This window comes from Bos indicus x Bos taurus, chromosome 10 (genome assembly GCF_003369695.1).
Source record: "Bos indicus x Bos taurus breed Angus x Brahman F1 hybrid chromosome 10, Bos_hybrid_MaternalHap_v2.0, whole genome shotgun sequence".
Lineage (NCBI taxonomy): Eukaryota > Metazoa > Chordata > Mammalia > Artiodactyla > Bovidae > Bos > Bos indicus x Bos taurus.
In genome coordinates this window covers 46098089-46125261 of record NC_040085.1, presented here as the reverse complement: position 1 = coordinate 46125261, position 27173 = coordinate 46098089, and the positions used below count along the sequence as shown (strand labels likewise).

The 27173-nt window shown below is 38.0% G+C and overlaps 1 protein-coding gene across 1 annotated transcript in view; it reads right to left on the bottom strand.

Moving 5' to 3' along the window:
• The window catches only part of ALDH1A2 (aldehyde dehydrogenase 1 family member A2), a 125737-nt gene that overhangs the window by 62241 nt on the left and 36323 nt on the right, over positions 1-27173 (bottom strand). Inside the window, exons 2-3 of the mRNA XM_027553896.1 lie at positions 3375-3479; positions 3047-3187 (exon numbers count right to left, since the gene is read on the bottom strand). Coding sequence (XP_027409697.1) covers positions 3047-3187; positions 3375-3479 — 246 coding nt within the window. The remainder of the gene's footprint in view (positions 1-3046; positions 3188-3374; positions 3480-27173) is intronic.

The following is a 27173-nucleotide window of genomic DNA, read 5'->3' as shown; positions in this document are numbered from 1 at the left end:
GAAAGGAATGGAAAAAATACAAATGAATCTGAATAATGACGCATACCTGGTCAACTCTGATTTCCCAAATGAAAAGATTTTAGTACTGCTTGTCGAGTTTAGTTTCCAGTAAAAGCCACCATGAGTATGTATGTGCGTGTTCTTGTGCTTGGGTATGTGCTTCCAGTAACCACTATTCCAATATATAAACACTACTGGTGATAAAGAAAGTGTTCTGCTTGTCAACCAGCTTCTGTTATATTAATGATCAGAGCTGCGTGGGGATTTTTCAGAGTCTACATCAGTAATCTGAATCCATAAAGAGGAGCAGGGACATGGGCTTTTATGCACTTGATGAGAATATAAAACGTTCTCCACAGCTGCCAAGACCCCTGCTGAGAAATGGAATGGCCACGGTGCACAGCGAGTTTATTTATTACCACCAAATAAACAAGATCTCCTCTAGGGAAGCTCATACTGTAACAACATGAGGGCTGGTTTTCTGTAAATATTTAGCTTAACAACCATTATCTATTAAGAGTGAAGTACTCGGTCCATTTAATAAAAATAGAGTTAGAGTTATTAAGCAGTTTTAGATTATAAATGTTATTATTTTAATGACACATTCCTAAATAGGATAAGTCTGTAATGTAAAGAATTTAAGAAGAATTCACTGGAATGAGAAGAGTATTTTGACTTGAGAAAGAGTAGGTGTTTTTACATATTTATCAAATAATATAAACAAAAACATATGTTTGCAATCTCATGTCCTCTTTCTCAAGGACATTTTACAATATATACTAGTACTAAAATTATCTGAGTACTAACAAAACTAAAATTGAAATACTCTCCATTCAATGACATAAAAATAGTATTTACAGTGTAATTTATTCACATATTATATGTATAAGATGGAACTCATTTAAAAATATTATGTGACCTATTCACTGTATATTACAAATATACAGCAAAACAAGGTATTTCCCAGTTCTTTTTAGAATATTTATAGGTCTGTGAGATGAGCATTATATTCTCCACACAGAGGGCATAGAGCCAAGGTCTAGACTACATAGACTAAAGTAGAGCCATTCATCAGATTCTAGGCCACCTACGTAGTCCATCCCTATGAGCTGTTGATCACCTGAGAGTTGCCAGCCCTGGGTTTATTCTCAATTGTGTTTACCTGGATGCAATATTAACTTCAGTATTCTGGTCAGGAGCTTCCCTATATTCAAGAGGCTGCTGCTGCTGCTGCTGCTAAGTTGCTTCAGTTGTGTCCGACTCTGTGTAACCCCATAGACAGCAGCCCACCAGGATCCCCCATCCCTGGGATTCTCCAGGCAAGAACACTGGAGTGGGTTGCCATTTCCTTCTCCAACGCATGAAAGTGAAAAGTGAAAATGAAGTCGCTCAGTTGTGTCTGACTCTTAGCGACCCCATGGACTGTAGCCTTCCAGGCTCCTCTGTCCATGGGATTTTCCAGGCAAGAGTACCGGAGTGGGGTGCCATTGCCTTCTCCATTCAAGAGGCTACCTCTTAATAAAATTCATTTGTCACATGGCTTAGGAGTGTTTAAAAGTAGGACTCTCAGTTAAGTGTGATGGGAAAAAGGACTTGACCACAGTGAGACATGTCAGAGAAAGGATGGCATTTGAATGTTATGACATGAAAAAATAACTGCAGAAATGATCTACATCTTCATCTAGTAAGTACTGCTAAGCTAATGTTATGAATACTGTATGGATTTAACTGAAATAGATACTTAGCCATCAATGTGCCCCCATCACACTATTTATGTGCCAAGAACTATACTCGGATTACAACATAAGGAAGTAAAACACACTTTTTACTCTCAAAGAAATCAAAATCCAGTAAAAAGACGGCATACAGACCAGCATTCCCCCAAGGTACGCCAAAGAACTGTTTTGTACGATATTGACAGGTTAGCCAGAAAATTAGTGTTGAGGCTCCAAGAGGGTTGAGACACACTGAGTAGGGCTTGTCAGTCTTTAATATGCCAAGTGTCTTATGAATCTCCATGAAACACCTTTTCCCAATATGTAGAAACATCTCATTGGAAACAGCATTCCTTGAAGTACCAAACCAGAAAATGCTTTTATGGACAAATATGTGTTATGCACAGCAGGAGTTCCAAACCATCTCCATAAAGCATCCATTTTTGTTTCCACACTAGAAACAGATCCATGAGGGGGATGGAAGAAGGGAGCGTGATGGTAGAAGTGACAATGCTGAAGGGACTGATGCTCCCCCCACAAAGGAAACCCAACAGTGATGTGACTTTCCAAGCAGAGGGGAGACCATAGTATTCATGACCTTAATGCACTGACTCGACAAGGATGCCCTCAATATTAAATGATCAACTATGGGTCATGCAGGTGGAGACTACAGGCATTCCAAAATGGTTCCAGTGTCCAAAAGAGTTTGTATTCTCAAAGAAACTGACTTCTATTTTTAAAACAGCATCAACAACAACAAACCACTAGGAAAGGAATGTCCCTTATGTGAGAAAATGATCGTTGTAGCAAAAGAAAGTTGCTGTCTCCTGTCTCTCCTTTCTATTAATTCTACAACGTGACAAAAGAACAAAGGGAGCAGAGGTGTATGAGAGGTCTGCATCATGCCTTCTGCTTCTGAAGGATTCTCTTTGGTCAAGAGGGGCTCACACTGGAGAGGCAAAACTCTTCTGAAAGCCAACAGAGTGGTTTGGCTTCCTGCAGGCAACATGGTCACTTTCCCATGCTGGACTGTTTCTGTTCTTTTTGTTGAGGGTGGGAGGGAGAGGGACAAGGAAAGCAGCAAGGTCTGTACCAGTCATGGGAAGCTATGGGTTTGTTCTTAAAAATTCAGTAAGAAAAGACACTCAGCTGGTCCCCAAAAGCCAAACCTCTCCCCTTTTTCATGAGTTATTATGTACTCCTTCACTTGTTCCCCAGATCTGCATCATATCATGCTTTCAGAAAGACTGAGGAATCTACATTTCAATGGATGGTAAGTTTGGTGGTAAAGACGATGTTTGGTGGTAAAGATGTTTTCTTAGGTTACTTACCGCAAGGACTGCCCTGTCTCGTTCCACCAAATCTGCAAGCTTATCCAACAGACGGCCTCTTTCTGAAGCATCCATCCTTCTCCACACTGAACCCAGAGAGAAAGCCAGGCGGGCTGCCTGCACTGCTTTGTCTATGTCTGCCTGTTATAGAGGAAAAGAGAGAATGACACAATAAAGGAAGAAACATTTGCTTTCACACACACGCAAAAAAAAAAAAAAAAAAGGTGATAAATGAACATTAGTGGTGATGTCTGGAGAGCATAAGTTTAGTGTTTTGCTGTCTGAAGGTAGTTATTTCATAGCAATTTTTCTTCTCAGATGAACATACCTTGTCTGCTTCTTGAACTTCACACACCTGTTCTCCTGTGGCTGGATTATAGACAGGGAACACTCGCCCACTCTCTGAATTCTGCCACTCGTTGTTAATAAAAATCTAAGGGAATAGACAACAGAATGGCCTCCATGAGACAAGTGACAGAAAGTCAGTCAATGGTGCTGTATTATACAAAAGTACTATAGTAATAATACTTGGTCTGCCAGTATTCTTGGGCTTCTCTGGTGACTCAGACGGTAAAGAATCCACCTGCAATGTGGGAGACCTGGGTTCAGTCCCTGGGTTACCTCCAGGGTTCAATCCCTGGAGGAGGGCATGGTAACCCACTCCACTATTCTTGCCTGGAGAATCCCCATGGACAGAGGAGCCTGGCGGGCTACAGTCCATAGGGTTGCAGAGTTGGACACGACAGTAACTGAGCATAGCACAGCATACTTGCTGGTATATAACTAAAGTACAGAATCTGAAGAGTTACAAGAAAACCTTGATCATTATGCAGTCTAGCCTTACCCTCAATTCATAAATTTCCTTTATGGTACTTTTACCTCAATGTCATCCAAAGATTAAATATAATGCTTACCTTTAGTAAATCTGTCAATTACTAAGACAGTCAAACAAGGAAGGAAGGAGAGTCTCACCTACATAGAGAGCATATACTGAGGCTGAGAAAGTATTTATTATAGTCCAGGCTCTGGCCAATACCCCAAAAGGGGTAAATCACGGATCAAACTGACAGTCATCCAGCTTAAGCTACTAGTTTCTCTGTCAGAGGCCTTAAGTGAGTTCACAAGGAAATCTGAATGGTGCTGGAAAAAGTATTTGCCTAATTTATAGTCAGAACCAGAACACAGCAATGACTTTGACCAAACCAACTGGTGAGTTGAACAACTTACCCGTGTAAACCCCAGTTAGATCTCTTTCCTTTTGCTGGGTAGGCAAAGGGAAAAGGCCTGTAACTTTCCAATTGGTCTCTCCAGGATTTTTCTTAAGAGCCTTGGTTTCTTTACATAGGAAATGAAGGCTATCTTAAAATGGCAAAGAGACTAATGGTTTAAGAAATTATGCTTTTACCATGCCCCACAGGTTTTGGGTTGTTGTGTTTTCATTTTCATTCGTTTCTATGCAAATTTTGATTTCTTTCTTGATTTCTTCTGTGATTTGTTGGTTATTCAGCAGTGTGTTGTTCAGCCTCCATATGTTGGAATTTTTAATAGTTTTTCTCCTGTAGTTGAGATCTAATCTTACTGCATTGTGGTCAGAAAAGATGCTTGGAATGATTTCTATTCTTTTGAATTTACCAAGGCTAGCTGTATGGCCCAGGATGTGATCTATCCTGGAGAAGGTTCCATGGGCGCTTGAGAAAAAGGTGAAATTCATTGTTTTGGGATGAAATGTCCTATAGATATCAATTAGGTCTAACTGGTCTATTGTATCATTTAAAGTTTGTGTTTCCTTGTTAATTTTCTGTTTAGTTGATCTATCCATAGGTGTGAGTGGGGTATTAAAGTCTCCCACTATTATTGTGTTATTGTTAATGTCTCCTTTCATACTTGTTAGCATTTGTCTTACATACTGTGGTGCTCCCGTGTTGGGTGCATATATATTTATAATTGTTATATCTTCTTCTTGGATTGATCCTTTGATCATTATGTAGTGACCATCTTTGTCTCTTTTCACAGCCTTTGTTTTAAAGTCTATACGGGGAAAGTTCATAGCAATACAGGCACACCTCAAGAAACAAGAAAAAAGTAAAATAAATAACCTAACTCTACACATAAAGCAACTAGAAAAGGAAGAAATGAAGAACCCCAGGGTTAGTAGAAGGAAAGAAATCTTAAAAATTAGAGCAGAAATAAATGCAAAAGAAACAAAAGAGACCATAGCAAAAATCAACAAAACCAAAAGCTGGTTCTTTGAAAGGATAAATAAAATTGACAAACCACTAGCCAGACTCATCAAGAAACAAAGGGAGAAAAATCAAATCAATAAAATTAGAAACGAAAATGGAGAGATCACAACAGACAACACAGAAATACAAAGGATCATAAGAGACTACTATCAACAATTATATGCCAATAAAATGGACAACGTGGAAGAAATGGACAAATTCTTAGAAAAGTACAACTTTCCAAAACTTGACCAGGAAGAAATAGAAAATCTTAACAGACCCATCACAAGCACGGAAATTGAAACTGTAATCAAAAATCTTACAGCAAGCAAAAGCCCCAGTCCAGATGGCTTCACAGCTGAATTCTACCAAAAATTTAGAGAAGAGCTAACACCTATCCTGCTCAAACTCTTCCAGAAAATTGCAGAGGAAGGTAAACTTCCAAACTCATTCTATGAGGCCACCATCACCCTAATACCAAAACCTGAGAAAGATCCCACAAAAAAAGAAAACTACAGGCCAATATCACTGATGAACATAGGTGCAAAAATCCTTAACAAAATTCTAGCAATCAGAATCCAACAACACATTAAAAAGATCATACACCATGATCAAGTGGGCTTTATCCCAGGGATGCAAGGATTCTTCAATATCCGCAAATCAATCAATGTAATACACCACATTAACAAATTGAAAAATAAAAACCATATGATTATCTCAATAGATGCAGAGAAAACCTTTGACAAAATTCAACACCCATTTATGATAAAAACTCTCCAGAAAGCAGGAATAGAAGGAACATACCTCAACATAATAAAAGCTATATATGACAAACCCACAGCAAACATTATCCTCAATGGTGAAAAATTGAAAGCATTTCCCCTAAAGTCAGGAACAAGACAAGGGTGCCCACTTTCACCATTACTATTCAACATAGTTTTGGAAGTTTTGGCCACAGCAATCAGAGCAGAAAAAGAAATAAAAGGAATCCAAATTGGAAAAGAAGAAGTAAAACTCTCACTATTTGCAGATGACATGATCCTCTACATAGAAAACCCTAAAGACTCCACCAGAAAATTACTAGAGCTAATCAATGACTATAGTAAAGTTGCAGGATATAAAATCAACACACAGAAATCCCTTGCATTCCTATACACTAATAATGAGAAAACAGAAAGAGAAATTAAGGAAACAATTCCATTCACCATTGCAATGGAAAGAATAAAATACTTAGGAATATATCTACCTAAAGAAACTAAAGACCTATATATAGAAAACTATAAAACACTGGTGCAAGAAATCAAAGAGGACACTAATAGATGGAGAAATATACCATGTTCATGGATCAGAAGAATCAATATAGTGAAAACGAGTATACTACCCAAAGCAATTTACAGATTCAATGCAATCCCTATCAAGCTACCAACAGTATTCTTCACAGAGCTAGAACAAATAATTTCACAATTTGTATGGAAATACAAAAAACCTCGAATAGCCAAAGCTATCTTGAGAAAGAAGAATGGAACTGGAGGAATCAACCTGCCTGACTTCAGGCTCTACTACAAAGCCACAGTTATCAAGACAGTATGGTACTGGCACAAAGACAGAAATATAGATCAATGGAACGAAATAGAAAGCCCAGAGATAAATCCACGCACCTATGGACACCTTATCTTTGACAAAGGAGGCAAGAATATACAATGGATTAAAGACAATCTCTTTAACAAGTGGTGCTGGGAAATCTGGTCAACCACTTGTAAAAGAATGAAACTAGAACACTTTCTAACACCATACACAAAAATAAACTCAAAATGGATTAAAGATCTAAACCTAAGACCAGAAACTATAAAACTCCTAGAGGAGAACATAGGCAAAACACTCTCTGACATACATCACAGCAGGATCCTCTATGACCCACCTCCCAGAATATTGGAAATAAAAGCAAAAATAAACAAATGGGACCTAATTAACCTTAAAAGCTTCTGCACATCAAAGGAAACTATAAGCAAGGTGAAAAGACAGCCTTCAGAATGGGAGAAAATAATAGCAAATGAAGCAACTGACAAAACAACTAATCTCAAAAATATACAAGCAACTCCTACAGCTCAACTCCAGAAAAATAAATGACCCAATCAAAAAATGGGCCAAAGAACTAAACAGACATTTCTCCAAAGAAGACATACAGATGGCTAACAAACACATGAAAAGATGCTCAACATCACTCATTATCAGAGAAATGCAAATCAAAACCACTATGAGGTACCATTTCACACCAGTCAGAATGGCTGCGATCCAAAAGTCTACAAATAATAAATGCTGGAGAGGGTGTGGAGAAAAGGGAACTCTCTTACACTGTTGGTGGGAATGCAAACTAGTACAGCCACTATGGAGAACAGTGTGGAGATTCCTTAAAAAACTGGAAATAGAACTGCCTTATGATCCAGCAATCCCACTGCTGGGCATACACACTGAAGAAACCAGAAGGGAAAGAGACACGTGTACCCCAATGTTCATCGCAGCACTGTTTATAATAGCCAGGACATGGAAGCAACCTAGATGTCCATCAGCAGATGAATGGATAAGAAAGCTGTGGTACATATACACAATGGAGTATTACTCAGCCATTAAAAAGAATACATTTGAATCAGTTCTAATGAGGTGGATGAAACTGGAGCCTATTATACAGAGTGAAGTAAGCCAGAAGGAAAAACACCAATACAGTATACTAACGCATATATATGGAATTTAGAAAGATTGTAACAATAACCCTGTGTACAAGACAGCAAAAGAGACACTGATGTATAGAACAGTCTTATGGACTCTGTGGGATAGGGAGAGGGTGGGAAGATTTGGGAGAATGGCATTGAAACATGTAAAATATCATGTATGAAACGAGATGCCAGTCCAGGTTCGATGCACGATGCTGGATGCTTGGGGCTAGTGCACTGGGACGACCCAGAGGGATAGTATGGGGAGGGAGGTGGGTTCAGGATGGGGAACGCAGGTATACCTGTGGCGGATTCATTTTGATATTTGGGAAAACTAATACAATTATGTAAAGTTTAAAAATAAAATAAAACTAAAACAATAAAAAAAAAGAAATTATGCAAGTCAATTTCTAAGGAGATTTGTAAGAGATGAGTTAAAGGAGGAGGGAAAATATGGGCAAAAACATTAAATTTTTATTGACATTAAGAAAAAATCCAAACTAATATTTTGGACTATGAAAGCTCAAAGAATACATAAAAATATTTTGCTTCATAAAATTTATGGCACAACAACAAACATTTCTGAACTTATGAACCATTTAGTAGCCAGTCAATTTAGAACAAATACAATGATGAGCTGATTTGCTACTGCCTGGCATTTTAATAATTACAGATGAAGCTAAGTGAGTGTATATCTACAATTTTAAATATTAAGTTCTAGATTATGTCAGATCTTTGCTTTTTCCTTGATTTGATAAAACAATGAGCCTGTGTTAAAGGAGTCTTCTTTTACTGAAGGCTTTTTAAGATAAAAGGAGGGAAAAAATGCCTTAAGCCTATAAACGCACTTAATACAAATGTATTGAGCACAAACACAATGACTTTGTAACAAATTTTAAGTTTTTACTATGAATGTGTAAACATGCTTAATATGCTGTATTCATTTGTATAATGTATTTAATAAATGCAAGGTATTTCTAGACACAGGAGAGGCAAGGATGATTAACCGTTTCAGTCTTTCAGGGTCAACAGTCCCTAGTAGTTTATTAAATACTTACAACAACCCTAATGGCAGGATTTTATTATTTCAACTAAAGATGAAAACATTAAGAGAGGTTAATAGTCAGAAAAAGCAGGTCATCTCTGGGGCTCTGATTTAGTCTGCTGCTCTTCCCACTATACCCTGGTTTCCAGATTTGCTCAGACCAAAGAAACACAACTATTTGATAGTTATAAGACTCTTTTCACTCCATTTACCAAATTTCCTAACATTTTACAGCTCATCGAATCTGTATACCCCTTTGAAATGCAGTATGATCTTAAAGGTAACAAAAGAAAAACATTTATTAGAGGTTAGTTTCATTAAACATTCACTTCTAGACTTTATCAGGTTTAAGGGAGAATGCAATGGGTCGTGACAATACTCTTTTTATTCACTGTTTGACTAAAACCTCTTAAATCTTGATGTATCATCAGATCCAATTACAGTTTTTAAGCTTTATTGAACAGTTCTAAATGTATGTGCTGTGGTGGTGGTGGTTTAGTAGCTCAGTCATGTCTGACTGCATGGACTATAGCCCGCCAGGCTGCTCTGTCCATGGAATTCTCCAGGCAAGAATACTGGAGTGGGTTGGCATTTCCTCCTCCAGGGGATCTTCCTGACCCAGGGATCAAACCTGGGTCTCCTGCATTGCAGACATGTTCTTTACTGACTGAGTCACCAGGAATGTATGTAAAGATTGATATTCCATGACCTTTTATTGTTTCTTAGAGGTCTACCAAAGATCAAACAGAAAAACTACTTATTTTTTAATAGAATAAAATTCATCCTCTTACTGTTATTTAAGCCCACGGATCATTTTCCCAGTATAAAATATAGTATGGGATCTTTTTTAAAAAATTAATTAATTCATTTTAATTGGAAGCTAGTTACCCTACAATATTGTGGTGGTTTTTGCCATACATTGACATGAATCAGTCACGGGGGTACATGTGTTTCCCCGTCCCAAACCCCCCTCCCACCTCTCTCCCCATCCCATCCCTCTGGGTTGTCCCAGTGCACGAGCTTTGAGTGCCCTGTTTCATGCATCAAGCTTGAACTGGTCATCTATCTCACATATGGTAATATACATGTTTCAATGTTACTCTCTTCCTATTTGGAGCCAGTCTGTTGTTTCATGTCCAGTTCTAACTGTTGCTTCCTGACCTGCATACAGATTTCTCAAGAGGCAGGTCAGGTGGTCTGATATTCCCATCTCTTTCAGAATTTTCCACAGTTTATTGTGATCCACACAAAGGCTTTGGCATAGTCAATAAAGCAGAAACAGATGTTTTTCTGGAACTCTCTTGCTTTTTTGATGATTCAGCAGATGTTGGCAATTTGATCTCTGGTTCTTTTGCCTTTTCCAAAACCAGCTTGAACATCTGAAAGTTCACAGTTCACGTACTGTTGAAGTCTGGCTTGGAGAATTTTGAGCATTACTTTACAAGCATGTGAAAGTGAAGTCACTCAGTCATGTCCAACTCTTTGCGACCCCATGGACTATAGCCCACCAGGCTCCTCCATCCATGAGATTCTCCAGGCAAGAGTACTGGAGTGGGTTGCCATTTCCTTCTCCAACAAGCATGTGAGATGAGTACAACTGTGTGGTAGTTTGAGCATTCTTTGGCATTGCCTTTCTTAGTGATTGGAATGAAAACTGATCTTTTCCAGTCCTGTGGCCACTGCTGAGTTTTCCAAATTTGCTGGAACAACAGACTTGTTCCAAATAGGGAAAGGAGTATGTCAAGGCTGTATATTGTCACTGTGCTTATTTAACTTATATGCAGAGTACATCATGAAAAATGCTGGGCTGGATGAAGCACAAGCTGGAACCAATATTACCAGGAGAAATATCAATAACCTCAGATATGCAGATGACACCACCCTTATGGCAGAAAGCGAGGAAGAACTAAAGAGCCTCTTCATGAAAGTGAAAGAGGAGAGTGAAAAAGTTGGCTTAAAGCTCAACATTCAGAAAACTAAGATCATGGCATCTAGTCCCATCACTTCATGGAAAATAGATGGGGAAACAGTGGAAACAGTGGCTGACTATTTTGGGGGGGCTCCAAAATTACTGCAGATGGTGATTGCAGCCATGAAATTAAAGGACGCTTGCTCCTTGGAAGGAAAGTTATGACCAACCTAGATAGCATATTCAAAAGCAGAGACATTACTTTGCCAACAAAGGTCCGTCTAGTCAAGGCTATGGTTTTTACAGTAGTCGTGTATGGATGTGAGAGTTGGACTTTAAAGAAAGCTGAGCACCAAAGAATTGATGCTTTTGAACTGTGGTGTTGGAGAAGACTCTTGAGAGTCCCTTGGAAGGACTGATGCTGAAGCTGAAACTCCAATACTTTGGCCACCTGATGTGAAGAACTGACTCATTTGAAAAGACCCTGATGCTGGGAAAGATTGAAGGCAGGAGGAGAAGGGGATGACAGAGGATGAGATGGTTGGATGGCTGCACTGACTCAATGGACATGAGTTTGTGTAAACTCTGGGAGTTGGTGATGGACAGGGAGGGCTGGCATGCTGCAGTCCATGGGGTCCCAAAGAGTTGGGCATGACTGAGCGACTGAACTGAACTGAATGTTATTCTCTCAAATCATCCTACCCTTGCCTTCTCCCACAGAGTCCAAAAATCTGTTCTTTATATCTGTGTCTCTTTTGCTGTCTCACATATAGGGTCATCGTTACCATCTTTTTAAATTCCATATATATGCATTAATATACTGTTAGTGTTTTTTTCTCTGACTTACTTCACTCTGTATAATAGGCTCCAGTTTCATCCACTGCATAAGAACTGATTCAAAAGTGTTCTTTCTAATAGATGAGTAATATTCCATTGTGTATACGTACCACCACTTTCTTTTTATTTTTTTAACTTATTTCTTTATTGAAGGATGATTGCTTTACAGAATTTTGTTTTCTGAAATTTTATTTTCTGAGGTTTTCTGCAACCTCAACATGAATCAGCTATAAGGTATACATATATCCCCTCCCTTTTGAACCAACCTCCCAACTCCCTCCCCATCCCACCCCTCTAGGTTGATAGAAAGACCTTGTTTGAGTTTCCTGAGCCATACAGCAAATTCCCGTTGGGTAATTTACATACGGCATTTTACATATTGCAATGTAATTTTCCATGTTACTCTTTCCATACATCTCACCCTCTCCTCCCCTCTCCGCATGTCCGTAAGTCTATTCTCTATGTCTGTTTCTCCACTGCTGCCCTTTAAATAAGTTCTTCAGGACCATTCTTCCAGATTCCATATATATGTGTTAGAATACAATATTTATCTTTCTCTGACTCACTTCACTCTGTGTAATAGCTTCTAGGTCCATCCACCTCATCGGGACTGACTCAAATACATTCCTTTTTATGGCTGAGTATTCCACTGTGTATATGTACCACAATTTCTTTATCCATTCACCTGTCGATGGACATCTAGGTTGCTTCCATGTCTTAGCTATTGTAAATAGTGCTGCAGTGAACAATGAGATATATGTGTCTTTTTAAATTCTGGTTTCCTCAGGGTATATGCCTAGGAGTGGGATTGTTGGGTCATATGGTGGTTTTAGTCCTAGTTTTTTAAGGAATCTCCATACCATCTTCCATAGTGGCTGTATCAATTTACATTCCCACCAACAGTGCAAGCATTCCCTTTTCTCCACACCCTCTCCAGCATTTATTGTTTGTAGATTTTTTGATGATGGCCATTCTGACCGATGTGGGGTGATATCTCATTGTAGTTTTGATTTGCATTTCTTTAATAATGAGTGATGTTGAGCATCTTGTCATGTGTTTGTTAGCCATCTGTATGTCTTCTTTGGAGAAATGTCTGTTTAGGTCTTTTTCCCACTTTTTGATTGGGTTATTTGTTTTTCCAGCACTGAGTTGTATGAGCTGCTTGTATATTTTGGAAATTAATCCTTTGTCAGTTGTTTCATTTGCTATTATTTTCTCCCATTCTGAGGGTTGTCTTTTCACCTTGCTTATAGTTTCTTTTGCTGTACAAAAGCTTTTAAGTTTAATCAGGTCCCACTTGTTTACTTTTGTTTATATTTCCATTACTCTAGGAGGTGGGTCATAGAGGATCTTGCTTTGATTTATGTCATCTAGTGTTCTGCCTTTGTTTATCTCTAAGAGTTTTATAGTTTCTGGTCTTACATTTAGGTCTTTAATCCATTTTGAGTTTATCTTTGTGTATGGTGTTAGGAAGTGTTCTAATTTCATTCTTGTGCATGTAGCTGTCCAGTTTTCCCAGCACCATTTATTGAAGAGGCTGTCTTTGCCCCACTGTATATTCTTGCCTCCTTTGTCAAAAATAAGGTACCCATTGGTGCAAGAGTTTATTTCTGGGCTTTCTATCTTGTTCCATTGGTCTATATTTCTGTCTTTGTTCCAGTACCATACAGTCTTGATGACTGTAGCTTTGTAGTATAATCTAAAGTCAGGAAGGTTGATTCCTTCAGCTCCATTCTTCTTTATCAAGACTGCTTTGGCTATTTGGGGTCTTTTGTGTTTCTATATGAATTGTGAATTTTTTTGTTCTAGTTCTGTGAAAAATGCCATTGGTAATTTGATAGGGGTCACATTGAATTTGTGGATTGCGTTTGGTAGTATAATCATTTTCACAATATTGTCTTCCTACCCAGGAACATGGACTATCTCTCCATCTGTTTATGTCATCTTTGATTTCCTTCTTCAGTGTCTTATAATTTTCTGTGTACAGTTCTTTTGTCTCCTTCAGTTCAGTTCACTCAGTTGTGTCCAACTCTTTGTGACCCCATGAATTGCAGCATGTCAGGCCTTCCTGTCCATCACCAACTCCTGGAGTTCACTCAAACTCACGTCCATCGAGTCGGTGATGCCATCCACCCATCTCATCCTCTGTCATCCCCTTCTCCTCCTGCCCCCAATCCCTCCCAGCATCAGAGTCTTTTCCAATGAGTCAACTCTTCGCATGAGGTGGCCAAAGTATTGCAGTTTCAGCTTTAGCATCATTCCTTCCAAAGAAATCCCAGGGCTGATCTCCTTCAGAATGGACTGGTTGGATCTCCTTGCAGTCCAAGGGACTCTCAAGACTCTTTTCCAACACCACACTTCAAAAGCATCAATTCTTTGGTGCTCAGCTTTCTTCACAGTCCAACTCTCACATCTATACATGACCATTGGAAAACCCAGAGCCTTGACTAGACAGACCTTTGTTGGCAAAGTAATGTCTCTGCTTTTGAATATGCTCTCTAGATTGGTCATAACTTTCCTTCCAAGGAGTAAGCGTCTTTTAATTTCATGGCTGCAGTCACCATCCGCAGTGATTTTGGAGCCCCCAAAAATAAAGTCTGACACTGTTTCCACTGTTTCCCCATCTATTTGCCATGAAGTGATGGGACCAGATGCCATGATCTTAGTTTTCTGAATGTTTATTCCTAGATATTTAATTCTTTTGGTTGCAATGGTGAATGGGATTGATTCCTTAATTTCTTTTTCTGATTTTTCATTGTTAGTATATTGAAATGCAAATGATTTCTGTATATTGATTTTGTATCCTGCAACTTTGCTAACTGATTAGCTCTATTAATTTTCTGATACTATCTTTAGGGTTTTCTATGTACAGTATCATGTCATCTGCAAACATCTGCAAACATCTGCAAAGTGAGAGTTCTACTTCTTCTTTTCCAACCTGGATTCCTTTTATTTTTCTTCTGTGATTGCTGTAGCTAGGACTTCCAGAACTATGTTGATAATAGTGTGAAAGTGGACACCCTTGTCTTGTTCCTGATCTTAGGGGGAATGCTTTCAGTTTTTTCACCATTGAGAATAATGCTTTCTGTAGGCTTATCATATATGGCCTTTACTATGTTGAGGTATGTTCCTTCTTTGCCCATTTTTAGAAGAATTTTTATCATAAATGGGTGCTGAATTTTGTCAAAGGCTTTTTCTGCATCTATTGAGATTATCATATGATTTTTATCTTTCATATCTTTTAATATGTATATCACATTGATTCGTGTATATTGAAGAATCCTTCCATTCCTGGAATAAACCCAACTTAATCATGGTGTATGAGCTTTTTGATGTATTGCTGAATTCTGTTTGCTAAAATTTTGTTGAGGATTTTTGCATCTATGTTCATCAGTGATACTGGTCTGTAGTTTTCTTTTTTTGTGTTGTCTTTGTCTGGTTTTGGTATCAGGGTGATGGTGGCCTCACAGCATGAGTCTGCAAGTGTTCCTTCCTCTTCAGTTTTTTCGAAGAGTTTTAGAAGGACAGGCACTAGCTCTTCTCTAAATGTTTAATAGAATTCTCCTGCGAAGCCATCTGGTCCTGGGCTTTTGTATTTTGGGAGATTTTTTTTAATCACAGCATCAATTTCAGTGCTTGTTTTTGGGCTGTTCATAATTTCTATTTCTTCTTGGTTCAGTCTTGAAAGATTGAACTTTTCTAAGAATCTGTCCATTTCTTCCAGGTTACCCATTTTATTGCCATACAGTTGTTCATAATAGTCTCTCATAATCCTTTGTAGTTCTGCACTGTCTGTTGTTAACTTCTCCTTTTTACTTTCTAATTTTGTTCATTTGATTTTTTTTTTTTTGATGACTCTAGCTAAAGGTTTGTCAATTGTGTTTACCTTTTCAAAGAATTAGCTTTTAGTTTTATTAATCTTTACTACTGTTTCTATCATTTCTTTTTCATTTATTTCTGCTCAGATCTTTATGATTTCTTTCCTTCTACTAATTTGGGAGGTTTTTTTGTTCTTCTTTTTCCAGTTGTTTTAGGTGTAAAGTTAGGTTGTCTATTTGATATTTTTCTTGTTTCTTGAGGTAGGATTGTATTGCTATAAACTTCCCTCTTAGAACTGCTTTTGCTACTACATCCCATAGGTTTTGAGTTGTTGTGTTTTAATTGTCATTTGTTTCTAAAAATTTTTTAATTTCCTTTTTGATTTCTTCAGTAACCTGTTGGTTATTTAGAAATGTGTTGTTTAATCTCCATGTGTTTGTGTTTCTTACAGCTTTTTTTATTATAATTGATATCTAGTCTCATAGCATTGTGGTCAGAGAAGATGCTTGATATGATTTCAACTTTCTTATATTTACTGAGGTTTGATTTGTGACCCAAGATGTGGTCTATTCTGGAGAGTGTTCATGTGCATTTAAGAAGGTGTATTCTTCTGCATTTGGATGGAATGTCTTGAAGATATCAATAAGATCCATAAGATTCATAAGAATCCATAAGAATCAATAAGATTCCTTATTAATTTTCTGTTTTGATGATCTGTTCATTGGTGTGACTGGGATGTTAAAGTCTCCTACTATTATTGTGTTACTGTCAGTTTCTCCTTTTATGTCTATTAGTTGTCTTATGTATTGAGGTGCTCCTATGTTGGGTGCAAAGATATTTACAACTGTTATGTCTTCCTCTTGGATTGATCCCTTGATCATTATATTGTGTGCTTCCTTATCTTTTGTAATCTTCTTTAAGATCTATTTTATCTGATATGAGGATTGCTACTCCAGCTTTCTTTTGCTTCCCATTTGCATGGAATATGTTTTTCCATCCTCTCACTTTCATATGTCTATATGTGTCTTGAGGTCTGAAGTGGGTTTCTTGTAGACAGCACATATATGGGTCTTGTTTTTGTAACCAGTCAGTCTGTGTCTTTTGGTTGGAGCATTTAATCCATTTACATTTAAAGTAATTATTGACATATATGTTCCTGTTGCCATTTTCTTAATTGTTTGGGGTTGATTCTGTAGACCTTTTTTCTTCTCTTGTATTTCTTGACTATATAAGTCTCTTTAACATTTGTTATAAAATTGGTTTGGCCATTGCAGCACTGTTTATAATAGCCAGGACATGGAAGCAACCTAGATGTCCATCAGCAGATGAATGGATAAGAAAGCTGTGGTACATATACACAATGGAGTATTACTCAGCCATTAAAAAGAATACATTTGAATCAGTTCTAATGAGGTGGATGAAACTGGAGCCTATTATACAGAGTGAAGTAAGCCAGAAAGAAAAACACCAATACAGTATACTAACGCATATATATGGAATTTAGAAAGATGCTAACAATAACCCTGTGTACGAGACAGCAAAAGAGACACTGATGTATAGAACAGTCTTATGGACTCTGTTGCAGAGGGAGAGGGTGGGGAGATTTGGGAGAATAGCATTGAAACATGTATACTATCATGTATGAGACGAGTTGCCAGTCCAGGTTCGATGCACGATACTGGATGCTTGGGGCTGGTGCACTGGGACGACCCAGAGGGATGGTATGGGGAGGGAGGAGGGAGGAAGGTTCAGGATGGGGAACACATGTATACCTGTGGCGGATTCATTTTGATATTTGGCAAAACTAATACAATGTGTAAAGTTTAAAAATAAAATAAAACAAACAAACAAACAAACAAAAAAATTGGTTTGGTGGTACTGAATTCTCTTAACTTGCTTGTCTGAAAAGCTTTTGATTTCCCCATCAATGCTGAATGAGATCCTTGCTGGGTACAGAAATCTTGGTTGTAGAATTTTCCCTTTCAGTACTTTAAATATATCCTGCCATTCTCTTCTGGCCTGCAGAGTTTCTGCTGAAAGATCAGCTGTTAAGCACATGGGGTTTCCCTTGTATGCTACTTGTTGCTTCTCCCTTGCTGCTTTTAATATTCTTTCTTTGTGTTTAATCTTTGTTAGTTTGATTAATATTGTCTTGGTGTGTTTCTCCTTGGGTTTATCCTGTATGGGACTCTTTGCACCTCTTGGACTTGACTATATCCTTTTCCATGTTGGGGGAATTTTCAATTATAATCTCTTCAAAAATTTTCTCATACCTTTTCTTTTTCTCTTCTTCTGAGACCCCTATAATTCGAATGTTGGTGCATTTGATATTGTCCCAGAGGTCTCTGAGACTATCCTCAGTTCTTTTCATTCTTTTTGCTTTTTTCTGCTCTTCCGAAGTTATTTCCACCATTTTATCTTCCAGCTCACTGATTCGTTCTACTGCTTCAGCTATTCTGTTATTGATTCCTTCTAGAGTATTTTTAATTTCGGTAACTGTGTTGTTTGTCTCTGTAGGTTTATTCTTTAATTCTTCTAGGTCTTTTTTCATTGATTCTTGCATTTTCTCCATTTTGTTTTCAAGGTTTTTGATCATCTTTACTCATTTTTCTGAATTCTTTTTCAGGTAGCTTGCCTATTTCCTCTTCATTTATTTGGACTCCTGTGTTTCTAGTTTGTTCCTTCATTTATGTAGTATTTCTCTGACTTTTCATCATTATTTTTTTAACTTATTGTGTTTGAGGTCTCCATTTCCCAGACTTCAAGGTTGAATTCTTTCTTCCTTTTGGTTTCTGCCCTCCTAAGGTTGGTCCAGTGCTTTGTGTAAGCTTTGTATAAGGTGAGATTTGTGCCGAGTTTTTGTTTGTTTTTCCTCTGATGTGTAAGGCTGAGTGAGGTGGTAATCCTGTCTGCTGATGATTGGGTCCATATTTTTGTTTTGTTTGTTGTTTAGATGAGGCATCTTACACAGGGTGCTACTGGTGGTTGGGTGATGCCAGATTTTGTATTCAAGTGGTTTCCTTTGTGTGAGTTCTCACTAACTGATACTCCCTAAGGTTAGTTCTCTGGTAGTCTAGGGTCTTGGAGTCAGTGATTCCACTCCAAAGGTTCAGGGCTTGATCTCTGGTCAGGAATGAAGATTCCACAAGTGGTTTGTTATGGCATTAAGTGAGATTAAAATAAATATCCAAAAATGAGAAACCAAAGATGAACCCCAGACAAATGGCAGTTATAAAATCAGGCAAATAATAATTAAAATAATGGAATATATACATATCACCCATGAGCAAAATCAAAACAGTCCAACAAAAATAAAGTACAGTAGACTGACCTGGCAAACAAAGGAAATCAAAAAATTATATTTACCAGTTAAGAACAAAACTAACTAAAGCACAACTGGAAAACAACTAAAGCAAGGTGCCAAGTGGGGAATAAAGCAATGAAAACAAAACTAACAAATATGTTGGGAGGAAGGAAAAGAAAGAAAGAAATAGATATGCAAAGTTAAATAGAGGTAGATGAAGATTTATATACACTAAAGATTAACTGCAAGGCGAAAAGAACAGTAGGAAAGGCAAACAAAGGAATAAATGTAGAAAAAATATAATAGGCTTTAAAAATTAAAATTATGAAAAACAAAATAAGAAAAAAAAAAAACAGAAGTAAAAAAGGAAAAAGAAAATGCCACAGAATTGCAAAAGCCCAACACAGAGACAGAAGTTTATAACAACAATAAAAAGTGTGACTGAATATACACATATACATATACACCTATAAGCAAAATCAAAACGGTCCAACAAAAATAAATTACAATAGGTTGACCTGGTGAACGAAGGAAACCAAAAATTATATCTACCAGAACAAAACTAACTAAAGCACAAACTGGAAAACAAAACTAAAGCAAGGTACCAACTGGGGAAGAAAGTAATGAAAATAAAGCTAACAAATACGTTAAGAGGAAAGGAAAGAAAGAACAGATATGCAAAGTTAATAGAGATAAAGAATATTTATATACATTAAAGATTAACTGCAAGGGGAAAAGAATAGTAGGAAAAACAAAAGAATAAATGTAGAAAAAATAATAATAGGTTTAAAAATTAAAAACTGAGATTAAAAAGAGAAAAGAAAAAAAAGGAAAACTCCACAGAACTGCAAAAGCCCAGAGGTTTATAACAACTATAAAAAATGTGACTGAGGAAAAAAAAAAAAAAGCTCAAAAGCTTAACTATATTTCACATTGCCAATAAAATCGACAACTACAACAGAGGGAAGAAAAAGAAAAAAAAAATCCAAAAGAATCTACAGAACAAGTCAAGATGTAAGAATAACAAATGTTTTTCTTGAGTCACTGCTGTCAGGGTCCTTTCCCTCACTGGGAGTCACCGTCCACCTCACCTCCCTAGGATGCCCTCCAACACCGTGCTGACCTCTGGACCTGTTGTGGGGGCAGCTCAGATTTTAATCTGCTCCTACTCCTCTGTGTTCTTGCCCCCAGTGTCCACAGCTATCAGAACTAGTGCGTTTTCTTTTGTGGAAGCTCTCAATGACCTTTTATATATTCCATAGACACAGTCTGCCTAGTTGGTCATGTGGATTTAATCTGCAGCTTGTACAGCTAGTGGGAAGGTTTTGGGTCTTCCTCCTTAGACACGCTGCCCCTGGGTTTCAACTGTGGTTTTATTTCCACCTCTGCATGTGGGTCGTCCACTGGGATTTGCTTGCTGCCCTGGAGGACTTGGGTTTGCCCCTGTGAGGGCCAGGTGTGGAGATAGTGCAGCTGCTTGGGTTGCAGGGGTTCTAGCAGCACCAGGTACTCAGCGGGGTCGGCGGCTAGGGCAGCAGGATATATATTGCTCTATAAGTGTATGGCAACCAATATTGTCCCATACGCTCCAGTATTCTTGCCTGGAGAACCCCCCATCCCTGACCAAGAAGCCTGGCAAGCAACAGTCTATAGGGTTGCAAAGAATCGGACACTATCGAAGCAATCCTGCATGCATAGGCACAAGACTTTTTTTGTCTGTGGCAGCACTGCCCCAGTGAAGAGTTGAGTGTGAAGGTGGCACAGCTGCTTGGCTTGCCAGAACCCTGTCTGCACAAGTGTGCAGGGACATGGACTGCCTCCACCGCAGAGTTATGGCCCTATCAGAATCTTTTTTCCAGCTTCTTGTAGCTGGTGATCAGAAGGCCTCTTTGGCCAGTCTATCTCCGTAGCTCCGCTGTTCAGACACTTAGAGGGCTCCCTTGCCTGGGGTCCTTCTCTGTTGTTTGGCACATCAGGCACATAGAGGGGCCCCCATCTGGGGTCCTACTCTGTAAATGGGCACATCAGACACATAAAAGGGCACCCTGAATGGGGTCCTACTCTGTAGTTCAGCGCGACAGGCGTTTGTTTGATGGACCAGCCTTTCTATTGTTCAGCTACCCACACTGGTGTGTGGAGAAAAAGGCCATGGTGATGGCTCCGCCCCCTGTGCATGACTCAGCAGTATCGCCTTGCTTCCATGGCTGTTGGGCTTTCCTCCACAGGCATTTCCCAGCACAATCTTCTCCCTCACATTCCCTGGAACCGTCTCTCCATAGTCAACAGCAGCCCTCACCCTGGATTGCTCCACAGTCCCCAAACTCCAGCTCCCAGCCGCTGCACCCTCCAGGGTACCTGTGTTCCTGTCCAGGGTATGTATGGCTGCAGCAAGGACTGTCTCTCATTCCATTTAGGCTGCCACAGATAAGCTGTTTCAGCCTTAAATGTTTCTCCTCTGACTCAGTTACCCTGATGTGGGGATCGGACCCCTGCTTCAGTTCCCCCACCGGCCAAGGCAGGTCCAGTCCTATTAACACTCCTGTTTTTCCCTCTAGTTCCTTCGTCCTACCAAGTTTTGTGTGGTTCTATATGTTATCTTCCACTGGTTAGGTACTCCTGTCCACTCTCAGCTGATGTTCTGCAGGCACTTCTGTGTCTGAAGGTGTATTCCTGATGTATCCATGAAGAGAGATGTACTCCACGTCCACCTCCTCCTCTGCCGTCTAGATCTCTCCTGTACCACAGCTTTCTTATCCATTCGTCTGCCAATGGACATCTAGGCTGCTTCCATGTCCTAGCTATTGTAAACAGTGCTGCAACGAACACTGGGGTACACGTGTCTCTTTCAATTCTGGTTTCCTTGGTGTATATGCCCAGCAGTGGGATTGCTGGGTCATATGGCAGTTCTATTTCCAGATTTTTAAGGAATCTCCACACTGTTCTCCATAGTGGCTGTAGTAGTTTGCATTCCCACCAACAGTGTAAGAGTTTTCCCTTTTCTCCACACCCTCTCCAGCATTTATTGTTTTAAAATACAGTATGGGGTCTTATGGAGTAGGCAATGGCAACCCACTCCAGTACTCTTGCCTGGAAAATCTCATGGATGGAGGAGCCTGGTAGGCTGCAGTCCATGGGGTCACAAAGAGTCGGACATGACTGAGCGACTTCCCTTTCACTTTTCACTTTCATGCATTGGAGAAGGAAATGGCAACCCACTCCAGTGTTCTTGCCTGGAGAATCCCAGGGGCGGTGGAGCCTGGTGGGCTGCCGTCTATGGGGTCGCACAGAGTCGGACACGACTGAAGCGACTTAGCAACAGTAGCAAAAGCATGGGGTCTTAACAAGCTTTTTCTATATCTTGCAAATTTCTTCATTCTAGGAAATATTTCATCATCACTCATCAATTATTTCCAACTATGCCAAAAAAATTTTAAATAATAAGGAACAGAAAACATTATGAAACTATCTAGAAATGACTAAACATATCACCAGCAGGAGGAGAAGGGGACAACATAGGATGCGATGGACAGATGGCATCACCAACTCAGCGAACGTTAAGTTTGAGCAAGCTCCGGGAGATGGTGAAGGACAGGGAAGCCTGGCGTGCTGCAGTCCATGGGGTCACAAAGAGTCAGACATAACTGAGCAACAGAACAATTCCATCATCCTTTGGTTTTATTAATGCATTATCCAAAGTAATGCATTATTATGTCTCAAAATGATATAAATAAAAGATGTATGATGATACCAACTTTGTCATATTCTTTTTTCCTTTCATTGAACACAGTTATGAATTCAGAATTTTTCATTTCTGTTCATTATGAGAAAAAGAAGAAATCTAATAGAAAAAGACATTTCATAACTGCTAGATGAGTCAGCAGCTGAAAGCAAAGAGACAGAAACACTAGAGACACTGTTGATGAGGGTGAAATTGACTGTGTAAGCAAAATCTTGGACTATGAGCCCTTAGGATAAATAAATGCACTTTCTCCAAATTAATAATCAGAGAGCAAACAAGATAATTATAAACATAAAAAAGGAAATATGATAGTCTAACCTAGCTGCTGCTGCTAAGTCACTTCAGTCGTGTCCAACTCTGTGCGACCCCATAGACGACAGGCCACCAGGCTCCCCCATCCCTGGGATTCTCCAGGCAAGAACACTGGAGTGGGCTGCCATTTCCCCTAGCTAGCTATTCAATAGGAAGAACTTAGTAATTTAAAACCATCTTGTTTTGATTTTAAAAAATGTAAGAATTCTTTCATCTTTTAAGATATTTGTGGGCAAAAATTTAGTTGATATGATTCATAAATGGACAAATGCTAAAAGTATGTGTATATACAAAGGTGACTGAGAAGGACAGATGTTATGTAGAAATAAGAAGTTCATTGGAACGATCAATCTAATTTACATTTATAAACTAAAATGAAAATCTTTTAGTATTTATGGAACAAAGATGGTCATGCTCTTTTCTACCTAATTAGGAGCCTTCAAACTTTTAAATACTATTACATTATGATAAGGCAAATGCAAGAAGAACCAGAACAATAAGATATAACCTATTAGAAACGTGTTTAAATATGCAATCAGTATTTATGACATATATGTTTCCAGTTTAAAACATGATGGCTGATGAGCAGATGTATATGTGTTCAGTCATTCATTCATGTCCAACTCTTTGCAAACTCATGGACTATAGCCCGCCAAGGCTCCTCTGTCCATGGAATTTTTCAGGCAAGAATATTGAAGTGCGTTGCCATTTTCTGTTTCAGGGATCTTCTCGACACAGAGATCAAACCCATGTCTCCTGCATTGGCAGGCGGATTCTTTACCACTATGCCACCTGGGTAGTTGCATTCAAAGGCCATTGCTCATTTCATGTACATATATCTCCAATACCAGGAAAATATGGAAGAAACATTGGTTTTGTTTTGTTTAAATTCTTTTTCTATTGCTTTCACTATCTCTGTACTTTCACTTTTCTAAATTTTTCATAAAATAACTTGAAGTTTTAAAATTATATAGCCTCCACTGGACCCAGATGGCAAATACGATGACTATTTTTCCTGGTACACTAAAAGTTAAAATGTTTGATATTCTTACTATGCTGTTATTTTTATAGACTGAGCTTCCGTGGTGGCTCAGAGAGTAAAGAATCTGCCTGCAATGCGGGAGACCTGGGTTCAAACCCTGGGTTGGGAAGATGCCCTGGAGAAGAGAATGGCAACCCCCTCCAGTATTCTTGCCTGGAGAATTCAATGGACAAAGGAGCCTGCCAGGCTCCAGTCCATGGGGTCACAAAGAGTCGGACATGACTAAGTGATTAACACTTTCACTTTTTTTCAGTCTTATGACAAAAAACAAAGGAAAACAAATTCCTCCAAAATACTTGAAGGTTTTCAGATTTTCTGAGCATTTTCAAAATTTTGGAATGCTGTCTACAGTGTTCCCCTCTAATAAAGGCTCCCTGAAGAAATACTGTATCTTAAGGCTGTAGAGGAAAAGGACAAGATGATCTTGGAATATTGTGGTGCAGGAAATTAAGTTATGCTCAAGACTTGATGGGGACATATCAAAGGGACACAAGAGACAACATGAAGGGGGTCCCAGTGGCCAATACTGGGATAATTCAAGCAACAAAACAAGTGAGATAGTGATGGATTATTACCCAAAGAACAAAAAGGCATCCAAAAGTCCATAATGATATAAATTTTTTATGGATAAATAAATGAAGAATAAGGAAAAGCTGTTTTTTAACAGAAGAACTCAAATTAATAGCTATCAAGGAATGATGGGATTAGATTATCACCAGGTGTCAAACCCCACACTAGTAATTGCTTCAAGCAAATATCATTAAATGGATGGTAAAAGTATAATGAAAAGTTGGACGTTTATGTAATCTCAGTGTATCTCCTTTCAAGATACTTATTAATTACAAAGTAAAAAATAGTAACTTATCATTGGAGAAATGTGGCAGACAGTACCTCAATCAAGTTATCAAAGTCAGTATCACCAGTAATGGGACAAACTGATCTTAATTTATTAAGTGTTCATCTGCTTGTCCCACTGATAATTAGAAAGCTATGTTGAAATCTCCCACTTTGGTGTCAGACCTGTCAAAATATCCCTTAGCTCTATCATTTTTACATTTATAAATTTTGTTATTTTATTACTGAATTAAATAGAACTATTAGATTCTCTGATAAAACCAATTCTCAATATGCAGTGACCCTCTTTATTACTAATAAAGCTCTGTGTCTTAAAGACTATTTTAATACTAGTAAAGCCATCTAAGCTTTTCTTTAGTATTTTCTTGATGTATCTTTCCCATCACATTACTCTCAATTACATCTTTATTATTTTGATGTGCCCCTTTAAGTGATGTATGAATGACTATATTCTATTCAATATGAAAATCTCTGTCTTTTAACTGGCAAGTTTAATACATTTGTATTTACTGTGATCATATTTTGTGTTAAATTATGTGTTTTGTGATATTTGGACTTAACGTTTCCTATTTGTCTTGCTTTACTTCCTGTTTTCTCCTTTCTTGATTAATGCTTGTTGTTTGCTTTACAATTTAATTTCCCTCTTTCATCAGTTTTGAAGCTGTGTATGATCTTTCTATTTTTTCATTGGTTGTCCATGATATTTTATCATGCATATCTAACAAAATTAAGTCTAAAGTTAATACATATTTTAACATTTCCCCCAAATAATTACAAGGGCCTTAGAACACAAAATCTAATCACTCTTCTCCAGGGGTTTATTTGTTATAAAGTCATTATTTTATGCAGAAAAGGATTTCCTACATTTAGTAAGCTTGAAAATTTTTTATTCTCAAGATTTCTTAAAATTCAATTTAATAAATTTATTGGGGGTAAAGTCTCAATTCCTAACATATATTTATTGCATCCTCATACTCAAAAGATATCACAATACTTTGAGACTATTATTCCAGTATTTTCTATCTTGTAATGGTGCTTACAAGAAATCTCTGCTGCAAGTCTGGTTATCATTTCTTTGTTGATGACTTGCCTCTTCTATCTGGGGTTTTTCATATCTTGTCTTTGTCCTGGTGTTTTAAGTTTCAAAATAATATGTCTAGGTGTTAATTTTTTTATTTTGATAGTTAAGCATTGTGCTTGTAGCCTCTGTGAATTTTTGTCTTGTAATTTCAGGATATTCTTAATCATTATCATCATTTCCTTAAATATCATTATTTACATTCTCTGCTCTGGATTTCCAACTATACCTTTTTAGTCTATCTTCAGTGTCTTTTAACCATTCATATTTTCCATCTCTTTTAAAAACATTTTATGTAAATATAACTTTGTTGTGTTTGTAAATGTGTGAAAAATACTCTTCTAAATAATTCAAACTATACAAGAAAGCAAAGAGAAGGTAAAAAATCACCTCGAATTTCATAATCCAGAAATATCTAAAGTTCACATGTTCCTGACCATCCTTCTAGACATATCTCTGTGTATATATACATACACACACACACACACACACACAATTTTCCAAAACAAGATCAATTTTACATGAGCTTCACAATTTGCTTTTTTTTTAAGTTAATATATGCTATAGACATTTTAAATAGTTTCCTTGGACTCCAGTGTGTATTTTTATTTGTATGTATACAAGTATGTTGGAGAAGGAAATGGCAACCCACTCCAGTATTCTTGCCTGGAGAATTCCATGGACGGAAGAGACTGCTGGGCTGCGGTCCATGGGGTCGCAAAGAGTCAGACACGACTGAGCGACTAACACACATATAGATACGTGTGTGCATGCATGCATGTGTGTGCATGGGTATAGATTAATTTAGTCAATCAGCCCTAAACTGAAAGACATTCAAGTTGTTTCTATTCTCCTTTTTTCTCTGTCCTGCAGTTGAATAATTTCTTCAGATCTATTATCCAGTTATCTTTATCAAGGTCTAATCTGCTAATTTCAACTTTTATTCCTAAAAGTTCTGCTTTATTTTTTTTTTCAAATCTGCTTTTTTTTTTGTTTTTGTATTAAAAATTAATATCTTAATTTTTAGAACAGTTTTAGGTTTATAGAAAATTGAGCATAGAGGTCCCATATCTCTGCTATTCCCCTCCCCAGTGTCTTCTGCTTTTAGTATCTTGCTTTAGTGCTGTACATTTGTTACAAATGATGGACCAGTATTGATAACATCTATAGACTGTATCAGGCTTCACTATTTCTTTGTGTAATAAAGTTCTCTGGGTTTTGCATGTGTCCACCATCACTTAGCATAGAATAGTTTCT